The sequence below is a fragment of the Pituophis catenifer genome, unplaced genomic scaffold, assembly GCF_029215685.1.
Source record: "Pituophis catenifer annectens isolate HBS135680 unplaced genomic scaffold, rPitCat1.0.hap2 SCAF_3, whole genome shotgun sequence".
Taxonomy (NCBI): Eukaryota; Metazoa; Chordata; class Lepidosauria; order Squamata; family Colubridae; genus Pituophis; species Pituophis catenifer.
In genome coordinates, this window is record NW_027256883.1 from 128,392,398 (window position 1) to 128,411,686 (window position 19,289).

At 36.4% G+C, this 19,289-nt stretch overlaps 1 protein-coding gene across 1 annotated transcript in view; it reads left to right on the forward strand.

Moving 5' to 3' along the window:
* Positions 1–19,011, forward strand: part of OLFM3 (olfactomedin 3) — a 62,867-nt gene extending 43,856 nt beyond the window's left edge. The window contains exons 4-6 of the mRNA XM_070939343.1: positions 2,704–2,923; positions 15,597–15,703; positions 18,197–19,011. Of these exons, the coding sequence (XP_070795444.1) occupies positions 2,704–2,923; positions 15,597–15,703; positions 18,197–18,874 (1,005 nt within the window). The 3' untranslated portion in view covers positions 18,875–19,011. The remainder of the gene's footprint in view (positions 1–2,703; positions 2,924–15,596; positions 15,704–18,196) is intronic.
* The last annotated feature ends 278 nt before the right edge of the window (positions 19,012–19,289 follow it).

The following is a 19,289-nucleotide window of genomic DNA, read 5'->3' on the forward strand; positions in this document are numbered from 1 at the left end:
ACTGATGCCTTTTCCCACATCGCTGCAGCTGTTTACTGAATCTGAGCTGAAAGTAATTGTCATTTTTCTCTCTCTCTCTCTCATAAAGCTTTCTATTATCATTATTGGACAGGATGCCATGAAAATAATGGTGCCTCCAGAGTTTTTGAATTGGACTAGTGCCAGTAGGTTGCAGTCTAGTTTATGTATGGGCTCAGACATTGTACAGCCACAGACTGGAAAAATGTGACTGAAATAAGGGCAAAACAAGAGAACTCACAATCTTCCAACGTGCTGTATGATTTGATGACAAGGATGTCTCTGATATGGAAGCAGAAAGTCAATAGCTGAAAACCTCCCTCCTTCCCCTCCTTCCTTTCTCTATCATGACAGTTTCTGTACAATACAATAGCTTCTTTCATAAAAGTCACCTTTCGTTAGGTAAAAATATGTACAGGCAAGAGATGAAATCAGTTTTTAATAGAAAGAGGTACCCAACATATTCCTGCAGAAAACAAAAGATCAGCTCACCGAATTAACTGTTTTAATAACTGGTTTTTGGCTGCGTTTCTCCTTTTTTGGGCAATAACCAGCATTTTGCTGGAGAGGCAAAATACAAGCTGCCTTTTTGAGCTATAAACCAAAACTCATTGGATTGATAATAACAACTTAAATGCCTGTGATGGACTAACAGAGACATAATGATAGAATAGTTTAGAGTGTTCTCGTGGTGGACAGCCACATCTAGCCCACAAAACTTTTGCCCACCCGTACCAAAACCCTTCTAAATATTCTCATCGAGCCGTAACTTTTAGCATGATCAAATTCTTAAATATATATGGAGTACTATTAACTGGATTTAGTTAATGGCATTTAAAAGTGAATTCAGTCATATCTAACTTGGGGGTTTTTTCCCCCTGATTTTGCCCATGTCTTTATCTCAACCTCTTTTGTTGTGCAGACTCAGGTTTGCTACTCAACAGCACAGTGTTGACCTCAGCACAAAAAAAAGTTGTGCATTCTGATTTAAGGAATTGACACATTCCTTAAGACAGGTCACATTAGATAGAATTCAGCTCTCGCTGCAGGTTCCCTACTTCTGGTAGCTGCCTCATCATGCCAAGTGATGGGGCCAAAAATGAATCTGTCACTCATGGTGGGTTTTGATCTTATTATAGCCCATATCCTTTTTCATTTCAGGGGCAACCACAAGAAAGGCAAAAAAAAAAAAAAGTAAAAACGGCAGGCATATGAAAAAGGGGTGGGCCTTTCATTACAAAGTCACAACTTCTGTCTGCTTTAACCATTCCATTTCTCTCTAAATATTTGGATGCCAAAGGAGGAATTTCTTTCTTCTTCTCCCCATCCTCCCTCAAAAACATGACTTCTATGTTTTATTTTAGGTTTTGTTGAAAATGGTTTGCTCTTTTCCCCTCAGTAGAAGCTTTACATGAAATAAGAGTAAAATTGAACATAATAGATGAGAGTGTGTTTTGCTGGTTTTACCTAATTTTGTATTATAGTTTCGCTCTTTCAGATGTATCTCAGATCTCTCAGCATCTATCCTAAACAAAAATGTTCAAGTGCTCCTCAAATCATTAGCACTAACCCATTCAAAGTGTTTAGTTGCTGTTTTCCCATCCAATTCCCACTCCCTTAAAATGTAACTATAACAACAGCACAGAGATGCTGTTTTAATTATAAATGCTATTCATGAAACCCTCCATAGATATTAACAGTGATAAAGGGATTTCATTCAGTAATCCCAAGGCGGTCCTTCTAATGAATGCTAATTTTGCACCCATAAAATGAGTACTGTAAGCAGTGTCATTGACAGATGTAAAAGCACTGGGACTGAGGTTCATAACACATTCATTCCCTAGCAACTCAATTCGAAATACAATTTCAAAAAGCACAACAGCAGCTGAAGCTGACAAGAATTAGTTACACCGAGCCAAAACAGAACAGTGTAATATTCCTGAAGCACTTCTCAAAAACAGTTTCAAAATGATTGATGAAACTCATTAAAGTGCAGGTTTATAATGCCACCACACACAAACACATCCCAAATTATAAAATTACCAGCAAAATAGCTATGGGATATTTTGAAGATTACTTTTAATGGCAGTTGAGAAGTAGGAATTAATCCAGAAAATTGAAAAATCGAAATATTTTATTAGTAAACCAAGCTACATGCTTGACTGCAAAGCTTTTTCTCATTGAAGTAGTCTTGTGAGCTGTTTTAAAGATGCAGTTCTTCTATCTTTTGTCTTACTTTGGTAGAATGGCAATTGCAATTTAGTTCAAGAATAAACGTTGGCATAAGTAATCAGTCATGTGAGAAAAGTTGTAGTAGTATAACACAAATATATGAATATGTGTCAATTATTAAGCAGGCAAAACAGTCTATTTCTGATCAGGCAAGTTGTCCTTAAAATGCTTTGGATTTTATAGTAGTGGAAAAGGCTTGATTTAAAAGAAAGTGATTTATTTTAAGTAAGATAAAAATTGAGTATTTCATATGTTCTACTACTCCAAGCTTGAAGCCATTTATTTTTAGCTCCCTAACTGTCTCACAGAACAGCAATCATCATTTTCATACCAGGATCAATAAAAACCACAAGAGTAGATGTGAAAATAAGCCTAACAGGATCTCATTAAGGAATTTAGAGGACAGGGCACTTTTTACTTTTCCCTAATGCACACTCGACTGCTTTTTCACAGGAATTGAAGGAAAAGATGGATGATCTTCTACCATTGATACCAGTTCTGGAGCAGTACAAAACGGATGCCAAGTTAATCACCCAGTTCAAAGAGGAGATTAGAAACCTGTCTTCAGTACTTACTGGAATCCAAGAGGAAATTGGCGCTTATGATTATGAAGAGCTACATCAACGAGTCCTCAGTTTGGAAACCAGACTTCGAGATTGCATGAAAAAACTGAGTAAGTTCACCCTTTCATTCCTTGTTGCTGTCTTCATATCTGCTTTGCCGGGAACCCTTCCATGCCCCCATGTCCTATAATATATTTTATATTATTTTTTGATTTGTATGGCCACCCATCTTATCTAAGTCACTTTGGGCAGATCACGGCAATTTAAAAGCAACACTGAAAACAAGCTGAATTGATCTGTAAAATTGTCAATAAAAACCACATTAAAAAAAAATCAGTGGCTAAATAAGTCACTACATCAAATTCAATATATAACTTCCAAAGAAGATCTCCACTACTGCCTGACCTCCAAGCATGATGCCAAAGACATATCTTGAGGACTTCCCTAAAGGCCAGTTGGGTTGAGGCTAACCTAAGCCTCGGGGAAATGAGGTTCTGAAGAGTGGGTGCCACAGCAGAAAATGCTTCTTTCTGGGTCACATCAGATGACACTCCTTCATAGACGGGATTTATAACAATGATATTCCTTCTTTCCTTTAATTTTGTTCTGCAACCTCTATCCTCTGGCAACTATGAGATTGAATCAAATTGGCAATCAGTGGACCATCACACTAATCTGAGTTACATTCCATTTGGCCTCTATAAACATATGTCAAATTATGTTGGCTTTTCCCAAATCATAGTTGTGTTAGTGACCATGTGAGGAGTTATATCCAATGCTGGATCTAGTAAAACTAATTAGAGCTATCTCTTGTGACCCATATCCATTAAGCAATAGATCTACAGGGGTAATTTTGGAAACTGTAGACTATTGCAGTTCACTGCGGCCTTAGACAGGGATGCTTCATAATGCATTAGCTGGATCAGGCATGTACAATCTTTTCTGAACAGAGCTACCCTTGGTGTTTGAATGACATGCTATAGACAGGGCTGAGCCAAAAACTTAATTGGAATGTAATTAGATTTTAATTCTCTAAATGCAGTTAATGTGATTGCTTATCATGCATCTAAATTTTTCTTTTTACAATCAAGATACAGTATCACCAGCAACTTTGGAAGAGTCTTGAAGCTCTTCCAAAGTTGCTGGCCATAGCCACTGAGGAGTACTAGATTATTTCTACTTTGTCTTTTTCTGATTTTGTTTTATATGTTCAAAGATACCGAGAATGGATTACAAAACTACAGATAATTACATGTAAATGACCTTGGGGGGCAGGGGGAATTAAGCAGGATCAGATCTAGTTAATTTTATTAGGGAAATCCCAGGGCTTTAAACTAGACTGATTTTTTTTAAAAAAAAAGGTTTGCCTTTAGGGAAGATTTATTTTGGATGGAGGAGTGAGAGGGAATGACAAGGTAGTATGGGTATGGAAGAAAATAAACAAAGGATCAGTGAATGTATGACTTCCTATAGTATACAGTTAAACAAGTGAACTATAAATATTTTTAAAAATGACTGAAACGCTGGAGGCTCTTTGAAATTGATCAATTTTGTCAGAGATGAATGTCTGCCAGTTGGGTGGCATTCATGCTTTACCAGATCTTCAAGATACTAGTGGATCATTCAATTAGTTCAGATAGTCCATCGACCATGAAGGAGAAACATATGTCTTTAATACAGTAGACTATGCAACACATCCTTAGCTTTACCACCCTCTGTTCTACACACACATACAGTACACAATATCAGAAGGACACACACAACAGCAGGACTTGACTTAGTTAACACCATTCTGGTATAGCCCTAAACAAATAGATTGCACTTGACATAATCAAACAGCTGGACGATAAATTCAGTGATGCTTTGCCAGCAGGTCTTTCTGTTCCCACTCCCAACATAATTCCAGGCCAAATTGCCCTTCTGAGGAAACACAAACTAGTCATTTTGTTAATGTATAAGCACACAAAATAAATTTAATCAGTAGCAATTGTCTACAGTACTATGGACCAGAAAAAATCTGCTCCAAATGCACACAGTATTTCATTGTATTTATGAATGTTTATATTCATTAGGCAAGTAATGGATCATTTTTCTAATGCCAGACATCTTTAACTATAAGCAAGTATCCCTGAACTATTTCCAAATCAGTATGCATTAAGGACATCCCCTTAAACCATCTTCATTCTCATTTGCCCAACATTAGCTTCAAAAGAGTGGCTTTTTTTTTTATTTCTACAGGTTGTTCATTTCTGAACACAGAATACATCTGGTACACTAGAGAATGTAGTTGATTGCCACGAATTGTGTTAAATAAGGAGTGAAAAAATTAATGGAGGAAAATATTACTTAAATTATATTCATCTAAAAGAGCAAATGCAAATAAACTAAAGTAACTGGATGGAAAACAGTTGTACAAAGGGGAACTCAAAAACCACAATCCTTCAGTTCTGGCAACAAAATCATGAGCAATACCTTTAATCAGTAAGGGAAACTAGCAGCATTAGCCATACCAATCCTTTACAGACTTCTGAATGTTAAACTGAATCATAAACTCTGGATACCAATACAGAAACGTTATACTGTAATATTTTCCCCTTCACGTATACAAGATTTTCCTAAAGACAAGTTGGAAATATATTGAGTAGGACCTTTAGATTCAGTTATCTTTTCAATAATACATCTTTGACATATCTTTGAAACCAGATGTCGATTAAGGATTATGGCTATATGAACAGGAAGAAAAATAATCTATGCATGTGATATTTCCTTTTGAGAGTCTCTAGTTATCACTAGAAATACTTAATCACTTGCCATTTCATTGATGAAAAATATGCAAAAGAGACTGAGGAATAAGAGGAAATTTTCTTGGTATTTTATTAGGAATGATGAAACTTCCCCAGAAGGAATTTATAAGGTATGAATGAATTATGCAGAATTGATGGAATAAGCTGTATGTGATCTAAGGCATGTCCACATATTAAAAAAATGCAAGCAGGATTTGTATCTGGGTGTGTAATGGCCAGCATGTGCTAGTTATACAAGGTGAAAATATTGTGCCCAGAAACTGAAACCTGATAACACCGTATGAACCTTTGAAAAAGCATTGAAGTTTGTTCTTGTGATGTTCCTCCTTGTGATAGTCAGATAGCCACTCATATCTAGGTAGATCCCAAAGGGACAGGAATGGCAAATGGGATCAGTTGCCTTTCTTCTGTATTCTCGCACTGTCTGAGGGAAATGCGTGCCTTCTCTAGCTGGAGAATGAAACACAGATCTGTTATGTGCTTTGAGATTTAAGTTGGCACTTAAACTGATCCCAAAGCTCAGACACAGCCCCTGTGAATGCCTGCCAACCATCTCCACTGCTGCAGGAAATGTATTTGGCAATCAGGTCACTTCACATCCCAAATTATATCCCTAATGGACAGAAGCAGTGGAGACATTTGTCTTACTGACAATCCTTGACTATAAAAATAGTGGCAAGAGGCACTTATTAGAAACTGTAAAGGTGCATTATCAGTAAATGCCAGAACACATTCACAGTTTCTAATGTTGCAGTTCATCTCAGAAGGTGATGGTTTTGTTGTACATTACTTCTGGAAACACTAGAGACATCAGTTTAGCAGTCTTCTAGAAGAACTGAGACATCATTGTCATCCATAGTGTGACTAGATCTCTCCTCGGTGGCATTTCCTCAATACATTCACAGTAATTCAAAAAGGCAGGCTATTTCAGATAAAGGCAAATTTATTTTATTTGCTTATAATTTATTTATTTATTATTCATTCATTATTTAAAAATTATAAGGCTGCCCAACTCACTCCCAGTTACTCCAGGTGGCTTGCAGAAATAAAACCACAATACAAAAGACCAGAAACCCTTACCTTCCCTGGCGACAACAGTAAAACCAACTGGGCCTGGAGACCCATTTGATGCGGTCTCCAGGCCCATTGTAAAAACGATCCCTGCAGGGCTTTTTGAAAGTGTGTCAAAATGGGATCAATCTTATTTTTGCTGGGATGATGTTCCACAGGCAGAGAGGCTTCAAAAGTCATTGCCATTCTAAGCATACTTATACGCTGTGAATCCCTTGAAGATCTCCATTTTGTTCTCTGAATTCATGGAGATCTAACCCTAATCCTAAATACATGCCCCCCCCAAATAGGTTTTTCCCATGTATTTTACTACAAAACATAGATAAGGCAGGCTCGAAAAGTCGCCGCACTCCTAACCATAACAATGCACTCCAAATCCATTTGCGATGTCCATTTTGCTCTCCGAATTCATTGAGACCTAACTTTAACCCTAAGTGGATTTGTTCCCCAATGGGATTTTCCAAGGTATTTTAGCAGGAAATGTAGTTAAGGCAGGCTAGTCAGCACCCTGCTAAGCATACCAGGTGCTCCAAATCCATTGGTGATGTCCATTTTCCACTCAGAATTCATGGAGACTAACTCTAACCTAAGTGGATTTGACCCCAATGATATTTTCCAAGGTATTTTCATTAAACTTCAGACTGTTATTTTCTAACCTACCACAAATTGTTTTGAATTTTATTTCTACATTTTTAGACAAGCTTGTTTGTTTGTTTTTAACCATTTAGTCCTATCCGCCTTTGTGACTTTATAGGCAAGTGCTTTCCATGCTACCCTGTAAAACACAACTTCTTTTAATTGTTTTGTTTTAGGCAATTAGCTATCCCTATTTATGTCATCTCAAATCTACTCAGCATTCCTTTCAGCTTTTCATCCAAGTTGTTATAAAAATATTGAAGGCTATAGGACTAAAGATTGAATCTTATGATGCCTCACTAATTCTTACCTGCAATTATTGATCAGAGTTACCCTGTGGTAAGATGGTGGCCGATAAATGTAATAAATAAATTACAATTTTTCTAGTCTGGTTTTTAAGCTGGCTATCTAACCAATTCATTTCCACACCATCCAGCCCATATGGTTAATTAACTTAGTAATCAAACTCTAATGACATATCTTGTCAATTTCTTGCTGAAATCAAGATTTATTGATGGAACTGTTCTGGAGATTCAGAGACTGTTTCTTCTGTGAGACTATGAAAAAGAATATCTTGTATGCCTCTAGTTTTTCATTATCATTGTCTTCCACTGGGTTTGTTCCTCTGAGTCTTTTCCTTGTAGTGAGATACTTCTTCTGTCAGACCCTGTTGACTCCTTTGTTGGTTTAATGAAGCTTATTCCTCCCTTATGTGCTGAACTATGACTGCTACAGCCTCTTTCTTTTTCAACCAAACCTCAGTACAAACTCAGACCTGCTAGAAAGATGTATCAGATGGATATCAGACAGGGACCCAAACACACCATAATCATAGCAAGCCTGTCCAAATCCATTCATCAGGTTCACGGGTTAGCTAAGCACATACTGTCAGCTTAGACAGTATGCCAAACGTGATTGTCCTATAAGCTTGCTCCATGAAAACTGACACTCTTATTAGGGCCTTTTTAAGGGATTTTCCTTTAGGTTTGCTGTATGGATTTTTGCAGTTGGCTTTCTAATGTGATGCTAACGATCATAATTTTTCATAGACACAGGTGCATTGTTCTGTTCCCTTTTGAAATACGCAACATTATTCAGAATGCAGAAAAAGACTTTGGAAAAATACTAAACCAAAGGGAATAAAAGTCTGAGATAAGAAAAAGAGAATAACAATAGGTCAAATTAGTTTAAATTAACATTCTTAATTTACTCACTTTTTCATTCATGTAGTTGATTTTCAGTTTCAGTTTCATTCATTTTATGTAACTAACCCATATCAGTGAACTTTTTTGATACAGGATATTCATTTTTTCAATCAGTCGACATTTGATTAGCACTCATTTATTTTGGATATATTTCTTCTTCTTTTGCAACACATACTTTTCCAGAATCCCACTCCCACTGCATTCTAATTGCTTCTCTTATTTCTTTGGATGTACACAGCTTTTATTTCCATAACAAAATAGGCAGAATGCTTCTTTGAAAAATAATTATTCCTTGAAGCAGATCATATATAACTACTCTACATTTCTACCCACATTTGGATGTATTAAAATTGTTCCATTTGTTTTTTCCCCCATTTTTAATTAATATTCTACCAACATATCCTATTTTTTTTTCTTTGCTCTAGTTTTTCTTTACCATTTAGATATATTTCTGCAAATCATTTAAGTTCTCAGTCAGTAGCACGGTGTCATCTACATGTGCATATACAAAGATATCCCCAAGCAGCAGGATTTTAATGTCACCGCAATAATTTTGTATTCATTTTCCCATAAATACATACATATTTGCCTTATTTCATGCTCATTCTGAACCATTTAATAATATAATGTAACAACATAACATAATATAGTATAATATGACATAATAAATATAAATATGTGTGTATGTATAATACTATATAATAGTATTATATTAGTTTTCACATAGTTTACTTCTATAGACAGCTAGTATCTCATTCAGCAACCTACTTTCAACTTCATATGTATGCAAACATTACATTATTTAAACCTATTCATTTTATTGTGTCCGTTATGCAATAAGGTTTCTTTCCTGCATTCACACATTTCTCAGTCTGCCCTGCTAGACGGCAAAACTGGTCTCTCAGGTTATCACAAACATTCTTATATATTTTCCACAAATGCATTAAATAACTATGGGGACAACAAACAGTTTTGTCTTCCTCCTTGTTCAACCATGAACCATATACTTAGCATTTCATCATTCTATGTATACTTTACTCGCATTGTATATTGCTCTAGTTATATTTAACGAACAGGCCAGTGTATTTGTACAAAATATTCCATTATTTCCACTTGGTGGTATGTGTTCCCTAAATTAACGCACACAGGTAGCCTTTGTTGTTGTTGTTGTTTTGGGAGATGAAGATTTTGGGACACAGGAGTAAAAGAAAAAAAATGTTGCTGTGTGCCTGGTTTCCAACCATGATTAGGCCTCACACAGTCCCCGAAGTAGTCAAGATTGTGCTACATAAGGGACTGAGGTCACAGTGGGGATTTCAATGGCATATAGAAGTCCGTATTCCACTAAGTATGCTGAACCTGGACAAAGAAGTATTTGAAATAAAATAAAATAAAATAACAATGTCAGACCTGGAAGCCATCTTTTACATTTGGGCTCTCAGCCCTGCCGTATTTTCTATTGTGAGAAAATGGGAGGGGAGATTGTATAGAGTGTGGGTGATAGATAGTCAAAATAATATTCTTTTCTCTGAGAATCAAGGCCACCTTGCTCTGCAGCTGCAATGAGATGACTGGGAGGCATCTCCAGTTTTGGATGGTGTCTGATTGGATCATGTGATGGACATGTGGTTGCTGGGCAGGGACTTAAACTTTCTTTTGGGATAAGAAAACCTGGAAACTTTCAGATTCGGGTTTTCCCAGATGTGCCAATATGACATTTCTAATAAAGTGGAACTTTGAGGAAACTCAAGCCTCGGAATCTTCTTTCGTTGGGGGTATTACTTGGAACCTTGACAAATAAAAATCAAAACAGATGTTCCTATTGTTGATCCCCCTTATTCTTCTTTCCAACTTAAAATTACAAATGGGTTTGGATTTGGGATTGAACTCCACATATTTGGAAAGATTGCATGCAGATAATTGTTGTTGTTGTTGTTAAATTTATTATGCTGCCCACATCACTTTACAAAATGACTCTGGGCAGTTGTGCAACTAGGTTTAGGCCCCCAAATGTTAAGCCCAAGAGAGAAATGTAAATATAATACCTAAACAGAACTTTATTTAGGAAACCAGAATCATTGGATTTTTAAAGCAAAGCTGAAAAACTGAACCAGGAACCATGGTGGATTTTATTCTGTCGTCATCCCAGTCACCGTCATGCCTTTACTTAAAGCTTACACGGCATCCAATTAGTCCGCTTAACTTCTCAGAATCTGTAGCTGAAATTGCACATTCTGGGAATGGAGTTAATGCCAAAATTATTAATACCCCAGTCTGGTCTCTTCCTCTATCTATCCTACCTCATTTGGGACCTCAAAGGGCAAGGATGTAAGGCCAGCATGCTGGAAGTTTCTCTATTTCTGCATTGCTTCACTGGATGCCATTTGAAGGGAAACTTTTAGAGCAAACTCATCTCAGAACTCCTTTTCTGGAAAAGGATGAGAAGATACACACACTTCCATGACATTTGCTTCCTGCCTGCATCATTTTTAATCTTCAAGGTCTATTTAGTTTTAACTTATTTCCTACCTATTTGGTTTGGCAATGAATGGGATGTTTTAAGACAAATTATTGGAGCATTTTTCTCATTGTAAGTAAAGGAAAATGGCTGATTGAAATAGTCTGTTCAGTTTGGTTTAGTGGTTAAGGCACCATCCTAGAAACCAGGGGACTATGCAGCCAATTTCCAAAAACACATCCATTTATGTTTCAGGATTATGCCATATTTATAAACATTTTTAAAGAGTTCATTGAATCATGATTTCACTTTCATCTGCAATATGAAAGCAAGACCTCTGTATTTATGTCAAGATATTCATTTCAAAAGTAGTTTAATGCATTTTAAACATGCCTTTTAAACAATAATTATACACAAGCACACACACACATGCAGTACATGCAGAAGATTTAAAAAATAATTGGTAATAAATTACAATTGGCACATTAGCCCTATTTTTGTTCAATCTCTATGGAAATTCTTAAAAATCCAATTTGAATGTAGCGAGAAGTGCTGTCAGAAATGAATCCTGGACTTGAATCTAATTGTATATATTTCTCACTGCTAAATAAATCCAATTAAGCTGCATATTTTATTCCCTTTGAATAGAATTTGTCAAATGTGTGGGGTAAATAAGAGAAAAGCAATAATGTAAAGCAGAATGGGGAAATATTTGTTTAATTATTTTATTCAATTTCTATAACTACCCAGCTCAATCCAATTGATTCTGGGCAGCAAACAATATCACACAATAATTTAAATTAAAATAGAAAAATGGGAGAATATTGCCTTATTTAATGCCCAAAGCAGGCAACTTCATGCCAAGCCATTGCTAGCCAAGGCCTTTTCACATTTCACTAGTCACACATTATTAGGATTAACAAGAAGCATAGCATTCCCTTAAAAGAAGATTCAAAAATCCAGATCTCTGGAGTGTAGTTAATTTGAGAGATCTCAGATGAAGGTAGAAATCAATTCAATTTTTAATGCTGCATTCTGTTCTTTTGCTTCTACAACTGAAAAGCTTATGTTATATTTTCGTTTTATATCCAATAGGTTGGCTGTGTTTCTGATAGGGACAACTCTGTTTTCCAGCTGCTTGCCTAGAGGTCATCTCGCTTTAGCTGTAGATCTCTTACAAGTGACAGATTGTAAGACTGTGGAACAATGAACGCAGAACTGGAATGCAGTAATAGATGTGCAATGGTGGGAAAGGCAGTTGAAGAAGGACATTAAATTTACTCTGAATATTAAATTAACAAAAAATAAATATCATCCATTGTTTTATTGTTGGTATTCTACTCCGGTTCTCTTAGCTAATTGGAAGTTCATTATCCAAAAATTGTTGGAAATGTAATGATAGATGGAATGGAATGGAATGGAATGGAATGGAATGGAATGGAATGGAATGGAATGGAGGAGAGGAGAGGAGAGGAGAGGAGAGGAGAGGAGAGGAGAGGAGAGGAGAATAGCTTTATTGGCCAAATGTGACTAGACACATAAGGAATTTTTCTCTGGTGCATAAGATCTCAGTGTACATACAAAGAACGAAGTTCTATCATTATAAGATATCAATAGGAGAAGGTAGTAGAAAAGATAAGAAGGATAACAGATTAGCTTTCATTTGGTGGCAAGGTTGTAAAGCCCAACAAATTTGGAAAAACAGTTTCTTTAAAATGAAACAATCTTAAAAGATTAATTCCCATTTCAAACTGAACTATTTTTACTGAACTTTACAAAAATCATACACAGGAAGTCCTCTATTTAGAACTGTAATGGAGACTGCCCACCACACTGTAAATCATAATAGCCACAAAGAGGGTCACCCACATAATCAACCTCATTTTATGGCCTTTTTTGCAATAGTCATTAAGCAAACGTGGTGGTTATAAAATGAACGTTATGTTCGTCAAACAATGCTGTGGTTGTTAAATTGAAGCCATTGCTCACTGTAGGGCATTTTTGCCAAAAACTGAAAGTAAAAGGCAGTTTTCGCCAAAAACATCATTAATCTTGGTCACATGACCATGGGACATTGCAAATGGCCGTAAATGCAAGCCAGTTGCTAAGCATCCAAAATATAATCACGTGACGGGGAGGGGGGGCAACTTCAGAACAAGGTCCTAAGTAACTTTTGTGCGGTCCACTGTAATTTCAAATGGTCACTAAGCAGTGGTGGATTGCTTCCGATTCTGTCCGTTTCTTGAGAACCAGTGGTAAAAGTGGTGGGAAGCTCCGCTCACCCACCCAGATGTCATAAGGTACAAACTGTGCATGCGCAGAAGCTTCCCGTTGCAGTAAAGGTAAGTAGAATCCACCCCTGTCACTAAGCAAGTGGTTATAAATCGAAGACTATACCTCTATTCCCTCAGAAGATACTGTATACAGAATTTGCTTTATATATATGAGGATCTGGATTGTGGGGGCAATAAACTGACTTTGTATAAAAAAGAACACCACTGGGGGGGGGGGTGAAAGCCCTACTAAGCAGGTATATACAAAAGTATGAAGGCTATTGCTTAACGCATTGTAAGCCGCCCTGAGTCTCCGGAGAAGGGTGGCATATAAATCAAACCAATAAATAAATAAATAAATAAATATACTAATTGTTGAAAAGATATTATATGCTTTCTCCTGGAAAGATTATTTGATCCATTCATTAGGAGAAATGCTAAATTGTAGGATATCTTCTATATTTAGTATAACTTTGTGTCTTGAAAGTAAATCTGCTGTAGAATGCAATTCAAACTAGAAACCATTCCTTCATTCCACACCCAAAATTTATGTTTCAGTGTGCATAGCATCCATTTTTCAATTTTACAGCATATCTAAATTAGAACAGACTTTTTAATAAGATAAATTGAATTTAATGTGGCACATCATCTTATTCCATGATTTATAGTATGTTGACCATGATTCTTGATATTCATATTTGGCTTAGAGCTTAATAGCCATTTCTAATCTTTTAAAACGAATTAGGCTATTCATGATTAAATAATGGTGTAATAGAAAACCATAATCTTAATACTTTGAAAATCCTGTTTATTTGTTTCTGTGTATCCTTTTTCTTGTCTTTTTGTATCTATTTATATATCTTCTTTAAAGTATCCAATTAAAGGAAAAATGCCAAAAAAAGAAGATTGCTATATAAGCCTTCCACTTGGAGAACCCATACACTCTGGTGTGATAAAGCCACACAATAGCATAAACCAACATTTTCTTTTCTTTCTTTAAAATGTTTATATCCTGTATAAGTAAGGATGCTCAGGGTTTCCAACAGCAAGGCAAAACTGCTATGCATGATTAAATTGCAGTAAACAAGGCAACCCATTACCAAGTTTCAGTATAATAGTAAAGGACCAACAGCCCTTGTACAACAAGATCCCTAGCAATACATCACACCACAGGCATCCTGGAAAAACAGCATTTTACATGCATTTAGCTTGCCTATAAACAATCAGAAGGAGCGAATAAAATAGGCAGGAGCAACCTTTGGTGACTGACAGCTAAATTCAGCACAGGAAAGGCAAAGGCCTGGGGTGGGTGGCATGTGGGAATGACCACAAAGGTCAGGATTATGTGATCAAGGGTATCTTCAGAGGGGAGTCAGAAAAACACAGGATGGCAGCTGCAGGTCCATGATCAAAGCTCCCCTCTTTTTACACATATTCCTCTTTTTAAAAATAAAAAATAAAAAAAATCTCCCCGTCCTGCTCCATGCCTTTTTGCATAACATGTAGAAGCAGAGCAACAGAATACTTTAGGTCAGAATTCCCCAACCTTTCCATCTTGGCGGACCGGCGGGAGGGAGGAGAGGGGTGGTTCCACATGTGTGGTGGGCAAATCGGCACACGCAGCTCCATGTGCGCAAGCGGCAGGCAACTACACTATATTATTATTAATTCTAATAATAATACACATATTTATGTTAAATTATAGTCTTTCATTGCAGTGTATTATTTTTATGCCAATCAGTTATAATAATAATACAAACATTTATGTTAAATTATAATTTTCCATTATTTGCTTATTCAATTTACAATTTATCCTTCATTATTTGATTATTCAATATTTCAACATGTTATTTTCATGTCAATCACCATATTCTACATGTCATACATTTTAATACAAATAAAATATTATAATCATATTTGTTACATTTGGCAAGCATGCACATATTTGTGTTGGATTATAATCTTTCATTATTTGGTTACTCAGTAGTTCAATCTATTATTTTTATGCCAGTCACCATATTATTTTAACATACTTGATAATACCATAATTCAAATTCTGATTTCTCCTCTTATTATTACTTCTCCTTATTATATAAAAATGTGTATTTTATTAATCCCCTTCCCTCTAGTTTCCATCCCTATTCTAACGTTTGGTTATGCCACTACAATATTTAAACATATTCCCTTTCTAGCCATCGTCTCTTATCCGCTTCAAAGCTTTAATTGTTCATTTCTTAGCTTCTAAAAACTGATTTCTTAATCCATCCCCACTTCGACCAGGAAGATGGAAGCAGTCAGCATATGTCGTGATTTCTTTTCTTTTTTTCATTTTTCAGCCTGCGGCAAATTGATGAAAATAACTGGTCCTATTACAGTCAAGACATCTGGAACCCGGTTTGGAGCTTGGATGACAGATCCATTAGCATCCGAGAAAAACAACAGAGTAGGTGGCTTATATTCTCTCTTGCTGGGAGCCATGAAGGAATTCTTCTGGTTGATTTATTATCCCTGAAATTCTAAATAGAATGAATGGCAGTATGAAAGTGTTTTAAATAAACAGGCAAATAAGCTTGTCTTAAACTTTAATGTCTGCTATACTTAAAGTTTATTCTGACTGGCGATGATTCCCTAAAGGCGCAGGCAAATGCTAGTTACAGAGATCCATTTGACTGGAGATGAACTAGGACCATCTGCATGCAAAGCATGCTTTGTACATCTAATCTCGTTTTCCTTCCCGGTGCAGCTTGATTGCCAGAGAGAAATAAATCTTTTTCGGTATCTGTAAGTCTAGCAAATGGGGTGCAGTTTTCACATCCATAATCATCATGCCAAATGAAAATGGAAATCTTGATTGAGGGGGACAGATGAGAGGGGCTCCTTATTTTAACTTTGGAATGCTAAAGTAGGATCTGCAGGAAAACATTGCAATATATTCTCACCTTCTCATCGGAGTGGACCTGTTCAGTAGACGAGCCAGTCATGGCCTCCTCCATGCATAATGAATTCAATCAGTCCACCTCTCCTTCTGTCTCTTCATTTTTCTGTTCCAGCTGACATTTATGGACATCCTGTGATGTTCAGTCCTTACTACCTCATTTTCAGCAAGGAGAATTTACACTAGCATTTTACATTTTTTTTACTGCTCTAACCCTTAGAACTCCTGCAAATGTTTATGGGTGGATGGTGGGATGGGTGGATTATTTATTTGTTTGTTTGTTTATTTACATTTTACATTTCTGAACCACTCATTACCCTCAAAGAGGGACACTGGATAGTATACAATACAGCCTAAAAATAAGAAACAGCATCAAAAAATTAAACTGTTAAGGTTAAAGTTAAAATTTTAGAATTAAAATTTTAAAAGATAAAATTACATGTATGTGTGTGTGTATCCCATATATGTGTGTGTGTGTCTGTGTGTCTGTGTGTGTGTTTTCTGAGGTTTTCGCAGGTGCTTGTATGTAGGTCTTTGGTTATTCGGGTTATCTCCCACGTAAAATAGGAAGTGTCTTGGCGACGTTTCGACGAAGTCTCATTTGTCATCTTAAGGCTGGTGTTTTCAACTTCGTGCTTCTGATTCGTGCAATCAGTTCACACCCCCACTGGCAGTTAAAAGGAAGAAACAGCTGCTATTACACATTGCTCTTAGAAGCACAAAGCCGAAAACACCAGCCTGAAGATGACGAATGAGACTTCGTCGAAATGTTGCCAAGACACTTCCAATTTTACGTGGGAGAAAACCCAAATAACCAAAGACCTACAAACACACACACACACACACACACACACACACGTATGTATGTATGTGTGTGTATGTGTGTATGTATATGTATATGTATATGAGATTTTAGCCAGGATTTTAAGCATTTTAACTAACAGACTTTTAATGACGTGGGAAAACACCCAAGATTTTAACTTTTTATGCACACACACACACACACACACACACACACACTAGAATAGAGTAGAGTAGAGTAGAGTAGAATAGAATAGAATAGAATAGAATAGAATAGAATAGAATAGAATAGAATAGAATAGAATAGAATAGAATAGAATAGAATAGAATAGAACAGAACAGAACAGAACAGAACAGAACAGAATAGATATATAAATAGAAACAGATATAAAAATATAAATATAAATATAAATATAAATATAAATATAAATATAAATATAAATATAATGGAAATGGGTTGATCACATAACACAAAGGACTGATGGCAGGTGGACCAAGGCAGTCATAGAATGGATTCTACCTGATAAAAAAGTGTCCATGAAATAGACCTAAGACAAGATGGATCAATGACATCAGCAAGTATTGGGGGCCCAATTGGCAAAAGAAAGTTCAGGATCAGAATTGGTTGAAAACATGCGGAAAAGGACTTCATCCTGCACTGGATAGTCAATGGCTAAAATGATGATGATATATGTACACATAATTCTACTTCTTTGGGCACTCACCATCCAACTTCACTATGGAAGGGAGGGATTCTTCCAGTTCAACCTGTTTATTTAAAACACTGTGCCTACCATTATTATTACTAAACTGCTAAATGGCTTGTTTTTGTGTATCTTTTTGGTATGTTTACATAACACATAGAGAGAAATTTACAACTTTCACATTATTTAAACGAGGGCAGGCTTGCTGCAAAATAAATAAAGCAAATCGAGTTGTAGCCTAGACGATGTTGCAGTATTAAAATCCTGAATGTTAACCCATTGTTTTCTTATTTATGGAAGGGCAAATCTACTCTTTTTTTGCAACCCTTCTCGAATAACGTTTGGTAATTTTTTGCATCCATTCTTGAACATTTGGCTTTCTTTTGCTACTGGAAGTAAGTCAAAACATGGGCGGCAGGGAGATGGGTAATATATGTATTTAAAAATAGTGTGTTGATTTGATTTTCCAAAGCACATGTTTTCTTCTCACTTTCAGGTCTGGTATATGGATAGTTACACCAACAACAAAATTGTCCGTGAATACAAATCCATAGCAGATTTTGTCAGCGGTGCAGAGTCCAGGACATACAACCTCCCTTTCAAATGGGCAGGAACTAATCATGTCGTCTACAACGGGTCTCTCTATTTCAACAAATATCAGAGCAACATCATCATCAAGTATAGTTTTGATACTGGGCAGGTTCTTGCTCAGCGTAGCCTGGAGTATGCTGGCTTTCACAACGTCTATCCCTACACCTGGGGTGGCTTCTCTGATATCGATCTGATGGCTGACGAGATAGGTTTGTGGGCTGTCTACGCAACCAATCAGAATGCAGGCAACATTGTCATCAGTCAGATGAATCAGGATACCTTAGAAGTGATGAAAACCTGGAGCACTGGGTACCCCAAGCGAAGTGCAGGGGAATCTTTCATGATCTGTGGCACCTTGTACGTCACCAATTCCCACTTAACCGGAGCCAAGGTCTACTATTCGTACTCGACAAAAACCTCCACGTATGAATACACAGACATACCTTTTCACAATCAGTATTTCCATATATCGATGCTTGACTACAATGCCAGAGATAGAGCTCTCTATGCCTGGAATAATGGGCACCAAGTCCTATTCAACGTCACTCTTTTCCACATTATTAAAACAGAAGATGACACATAGGTGTCAACGTGACTTTTGGCCACCAAGAAAGAGTGTTAATTGTGCCGAACTCAAAAGCATTCAGCTGGGTTTCTTTTCAATTTTTTTTTTCTTTCTCAATAAAAATGAATGGAGGAGGATTTTTCTACAATGTAATGTATTCCGAACATGGCAAAGTCTTTCTTTTAAAAATGACCTAGTTCATCATACAGGTATCTTTCTAAACAGTATACAAAGCCTGCTGTGACTTTGTCATGGAAAGTATTAAATGCTTATTTCAGTGGGAAAGACATTGTTTTAAGAAAAACAAACAAAATTAATGATCTGCCTTATATGAGAATCAGAGACTAACGGTGGTGTAAAACTGCATGAATGTCTTTTTCTACCATCATCATTTTTTAAAACAAAAATAAATTGCTCAACGTTAAAGTATATT